Source organism: Papilio machaon, chromosome 27, assembly GCF_912999745.1.
Source record: "Papilio machaon chromosome 27, ilPapMach1.1, whole genome shotgun sequence".
In the NCBI taxonomy this organism is placed as follows: domain Eukaryota; kingdom Metazoa; phylum Arthropoda; class Insecta; order Lepidoptera; family Papilionidae; genus Papilio; species Papilio machaon.
This window is the reverse complement of record NC_060012.1, coordinates 3,328,117-3,334,116: the sequence shown is the minus strand read 5'-3', so window position 1 is coordinate 3,334,116 and position 6,000 is coordinate 3,328,117. Positions and strand designations below refer to the sequence as shown.

Here is a 6,000-nt window from a genome sequence, read left to right as displayed (position 1 = left end):
TTAAATCATCATCCATGTTTAAAGGCTAAATCATAAATCATAATTATCACATGTCAGTGTGTGCGTCCTGAAAATAAATACAACTGTGACCGTTAGAATATTACTAAAATAAATGATCCCAGTATTTCTACTATTTCCGTTCTTAAAAGACAATGATTCTAATGTCTTGACGAGTTTCAATTGAGTCCACAACAATGTAGGTCAAAAAGCTCTTTCAACCGTTCAAGAGCCACTCAACAAATGTAACAGACAATTGTATTCTTCCTTACCATAAGCCTTAAGGAGCTACAATAGGGAGTCGCATTCTTGTATTAACTCGACATTCAAAAGTATATATGTATACTTATATTTCAGAGGGTTTCGCTTGCAATTATACCTGTACTGAAATACTGTTATCTCTATTTTTTTTAAAGTGTATATAAGAGATGATAATGCGCAATACAATTGCTACTGCATCAATACGCCCACCTTTCGGCAATAGACACAACTACTACTCTAGTTATAGCCTAGACATAGACACCCTTGAATTATATCAGTTTGTACTATTGTACTTGACCTTTAAACGATAATGAAATCTAGAGCTTGCTTCACACTTTCAGTTTTAACTAAACAGTCGAATTATACACTTAAATCTTACGAGTTGAGCCAAAACTGAGCACGAATATTTGTGACAATGGCCTTTGTATCGTCATCGTCAATTATGTCAAAATTAGTTTGATTTTTGGTGTACTTTTTAACGCAAATTTTAAGACAAATTTCTAACTCTAACTCGACGTAAATTTTAACTCTACAGTTTGACTCTTCAATAAACTTTACAGTTAAAAATGAAGGTGTGTAACGTGCTTTAGCCTTTGTTACATTGATATTTATTCACGTAGCAATATTAAACAATGTTTTATAATTTAAAAAATATAACAAGGGTTATAAAGCCGGCGGGCGTTATTAATATTATAATACAAGCTACTGTTCAGAGTAGGGTGCCTCCAATTCATAAATAAAAGTAGATTATTGAAGATGAAAACTTTAGACCTTGAAGATTTTGTTATAAGAAGTGAAAGTATTTGTACTTAATACTTTTTCTAAGTACTGCTTTAGGTCCATAATTAAAAGTCGTTGTGCTTTCAAAAGTTTAATGGTTATGTCACTAGATGGCGCTTATTTACAAAATAAAATTAAAATTAAATTGATGTCTAAAAACGTCTTATGTTACAAAAATAGTTTATCTATTTTTTATCTTATAAATACATATTATGTTTTCAATTAAATAATAAAAATTCACATATAATTATAACAGGACTTTCCAAGAAAAGTTCGAGGTATTGTCACCCCATGTCTACACGGGTAAAACGCTATAACGAAGCTCAAAGTATTTTTTATACTCATTATATTATGTTTCTATTTAGAGTCGCGTGCTCAAATTTTTTTTGTTGGCGTAATCGTTTTATTTGCGTTTCGCTCTACTGAAAAGCAATAAGTATTAAATTGTATCCAAATGTATCTTTTAACAAAATTTTATTTGAACAGCTTCGGATCCAAAAACATTTTTGTATGTTTTTTTTACGTTTTATTGAATTTTTGTTAAATGATTCGTAGTTATTATTATTATCATTCAACATTTCCCAATCCTGAGTTTTCACAACAGAAACATCCTTATAAAAACTATGTTTATCTCTATTTTTCAAAGTCTCAAATCAGGATATCAAAATGTTTTATACATGTACTTCAGTAGTGAAAATTCACAGTAAACGAAGTAACTTAATTTTTTCTAATATATTACTGTATTACATAATATTTGTATTAGTAAAATAGTATCTTCAATTCATATCTGCCCTGCACATAATTATACTTTCCTCTCATATACCGGATGATTGGTACAGAATGCCTTTAGGTATTAAGTCCTCCTTGTACTTATAAAAGTGCTAAAGAATAAATAAATAATAGTACTTTTTTATGAGAGTAGGTGGCAAATGAGAAGCGGGAACACCGAGGTGATGAACGATACCCACGGGCACTCTCATCAATAGAGAAACTGCAGATGCGTTACCGGCCTTTAGACAACTCATTACTAAAACATATTTTTCTTTGTTTCAGATAAACTTGCAGTAAATTATTGAACCAACTATGTTATAGTGTTATTAATAATAAACATATTGAATAGGTTTTTGATACTTGTGTGGTAATTGTGATAAGAACTTTTTGTAATAAAATATGGGTTGTAACACAAGTTCCGAATCGAAAACGAAAAAGGAAGAGCAAGTGCAGTCGCAGGATAATGAGACCAATAATACTTCAGGTATGTTCTTTATTACTGTTAAATATTAGTTTGGGGTCCTTCAAGAAGCGAGCGTATCACCATCTCAAAGGCCGGCAACGCATCTGCGATTCCTCTGGTATTGCAGATGTCTATGGGCGTCGATGAACACCTTGGTGTTCCCACTGCTCGTTTGCTCCCTTCTCTTATAAAAAAAAACAATCTACATAACTAAAAAATGGTTTGTCTGAATTAACATCGAAAAAAATGTGTTACTTTATCGAAACACTTTTTAAAAATTTTGTTTATCTGTCTGCTTGTCTATCCTCAAGTCCGCGTTTGTCTTGGTAATCATCGAAACGAATGGATCTACTATGACGGGACGCTGACTGGAAGATAGCTGATGATACGGGCGTGATATAGTCGATTTATTTACACCGACATAGGCGACCGCTATTTTATATATATCATTTGCAACATTGCAGTTAAAATAAACATTATACATATAAACATTTTGTTCTGTGTATTTTGTCATTCTGTTTTATTTACTTGTTTACTTTTTGTGTCATGAGAAAGTTCTTTATAGACGTCCATTTGCCCGATTTAATCTAATATTCTAAGCACCTTCCTTCGCATCGTAACGAAATTACGCTATTCCAATCTATACGGAGACAAACTTTATTCTCTTATCTTGTTTAACGTGTATATTTTATTAAAGGAAATAGATATTAAATTAAAATCATGTTACATAAAACAATATAGGTTAAGTCTTTGCTATTATAATGAAAGCAGTAGTGGATCAAGACCCTTATTTGCCTTATATAATTTATTCCAACTTTCAATAAATTAAACTACTATAGTTACCTATAATTTCAATTAGATGGCGTTGATTACAAAATTATTATTTGTAGGCCGAAAATAAAAGAGAATTACGAGTTTAATTTATAACAACGTGTAAAATTACATATTCCAAAGTCAACATTCAGTTTCGTAGCTTAACCATATTTTCTTTTCAACGTATAAACGCAAATTTATAACAATTTTCTTGTACAGGTTAATTCAGTATATGAAAAGAAAACTCGGTTCTGCTGTTCATTATACACTGTTCGTTGCCTCGAGAATAATTCAACAGTTTGCGAAAAGTTATAAAACATAAAAAGGAACATAACATCTCATTTTATTTCCCTAGGGGTAAATAAGAAGCGGTCGTTAATACGATAGGGGTTTTATACAGCTTTAACTGACGATAGTTAACCCAAGAAATGTTTTGAATACATAAATAACTTCGCCAGCTGCTGCTAGACTGGTAACGTTGTCCAGTGCAATAACACGACCACATAGAAGACAGACGTGAAGTGAAAGTATTGGAGAAGTCCGTGGTCAATCGTAGGATTATACACCGTTTTTTTTTTTTATAAATTACAAGGTGGCAAACGAGCAAGCGGCCACATGAATTCGCCGAAATGACGAAGCGACCACTGCCCATAGACATTCGCAATTGCAGATGCGTTGCCTACCCTCAATCGACGAAGGAGGAGACGCACAAAAAGAGAACATTTAACCTTCCTATGCATCTTCTCCTCCATCAAATCCACCTCCCCTTCCCATCCTTTTCTTATAAGAAAACAAACCGTTTTTGCACAATCCATTAAGTGTACGTTATGTAAATGAAATTTGAACATATTGTTCTTTGCAAAATCCCAATTTAAAACATATTGTTATATCTGATGTATCAAAGATAACATCAGGGATGACACGTATGTTTCATAGACAGATTTTGGTCTTAGAAACCAACGATTAGTGAAACAAGGGTTGGTAGTATAATAATATTTATAATTAATTTTTTATTTATATTTGTTGTTTTCTCTGAAGTTATAGAGTATAAAGTATTTTAAGAGAAAAGTTTCTAGTGTAAGGTGAATGTAAAATTAGAATAGGATGTTCTCTTGCCGTGGTTTTATTGCGCATATAAAAAAACTGTAAATATAAAGGCCAGCGTTATTTTAGCCAAGAGTCTCTGGGGAAAGTTTATTTTTTGTACATTTTTAAGTTGACCTTTAAAAAAGTATTTTTTTTTATGTAACGACATCTTTCTAAAAGCTAATTGTATCGCTTATCGATGTTTTTTTTTTTATATCATAAGGTGGCAAACAAGCAAACGGCCACCTGGATTCGCAGCAATAGCGAGGCAACCGTTGCCCATAGGCATCCGCAAATGCAGATGCGCTGCCTACCTTTAATCAAAGGAGAAGAGGACGCACAGAAAGAGGATATTTCTCCTTTCTATGCGTCCCCTCCTCCGCCAAATCCACTAGAGGACTAAAATTAGGCCTCCGGTACCACACTCATCAGACGAAGCGCTGAATTGCTTCCACTTCACGCTTCACGCAAAACAAAAATAGTAAAGAAGTAACAATCGAGATAAAATTAAAACGCTGTTAAAAATAATTATACCACAGTTATACACAACTTTAGCTACATCCCTTTATCGTTTATGAGTCGTCTCATGTAGCGAAATGAAATTAATTAGTTAGCGCTGTAGTGAGTTAACCACTAAGTGAAACTCCTAGGAAACAAGGAACAGTAACCGCATTATCCCTGCATGTGGGGAGAAGCGAGCGACAAACTTAATTATTTACGACATTATGAATAAAATCTTTTTGCTTCCTTTTAACTTAATTTTTTACGATTCCAATTTTAATGCATTAAATATCTCAATTGATGAAAGTATAAAAAATTGCCGTTTGTTTTATTTCGCTATGGATTTAGTTTCTCCGGGCGAGATGTAAAGCGTCTTGTTAGATCAGGCTAGGTAAAACTCAAAATGATCACAGAATGTGTTTTATTTCTCGGACATTGGGTACATTTTCATAATCCAGAAATAGAGGGCGCTGTTTAGTCTGTTTCAACAACGCCATCTAGCGGTTCATTTTGAAGTCCTTGAGAATAAAGCCCCATTTGAATGTAACTCACAGTAATGTTCGCTAGATGGCACTGAAATTATTAGGTGTAATCTTTTAAAATTAGGTTCAACGACATCTACGTAAAATTAGATGAAATATATGCCAAGTAAAGGCTTTACATTTGTATACCGTGAATTCGTACTGTCAGAATATTTACGTCGAAAAAAATATATATTATTATTATAATACCTATATTTATGTCTTTTACACAATGTTTAAGAAATTTCTAGATATTTTTTACTTACACCATGTCGACATATATGTATTATGTATATACTTGTTTAATGTTTAGATGGATGGATCGTTGGATAGATGTTTGAAGTTCTCCAGAACGGCTCAATGGATCTCGATGAAATTTGGCATAAAAAATAACATAGTCTGGAAGAAGACATGGGCTACTTATAAAACTTTTTTTTATATCGCGCGAATGGAGTCGCAGACGACAGCTAGTAAATAAATGAAAGCTTTATTGTGACACACATTTATATCCATTTTGAATGGAGCCTTGGCTCCTGAACTAGGTTGCCCTGTGTTTCAGGATACGACTAATATAAAGTAGCTACCACAATAATCCCACACTGTTCAGCTTCGGAATAAGTAAGTAAGCTATAAATAACCTTTCCGAATTCCGTCCCGAAAAATAAAATCCAGAATTCATGTAATGAAGAAAAATAAACCTTTATATTCTTAGTTCGACTCGTTACCGAGAAAAATATTTCATGAAGCGAGAAATATTTTTACAGATGCCAATTACGGTTTACATATTTCATTAAATTTTCTAGAAAA

General features: G+C 32.7%; 1 protein-coding gene across 1 annotated transcript in view; it reads left to right on the top strand.

Moving 5' to 3' along the window:
• The first annotated feature begins 2,121 nt into the window (after window positions 1-2,121).
• The window catches only part of LOC106709424 (neuromodulin), a 36,968-nt gene continuing 33,089 nt past the window's right edge, over window positions 2,122-6,000 (top strand). Inside the window, exon 1 of the mRNA XM_045684761.1 lies at window positions 2,122-2,293. Coding sequence (XP_045540717.1) covers window positions 2,209-2,293 — 85 coding nt within the window. The 5' untranslated portion in view covers window positions 2,122-2,208. The remainder of the gene's footprint in view (window positions 2,294-6,000) is intronic.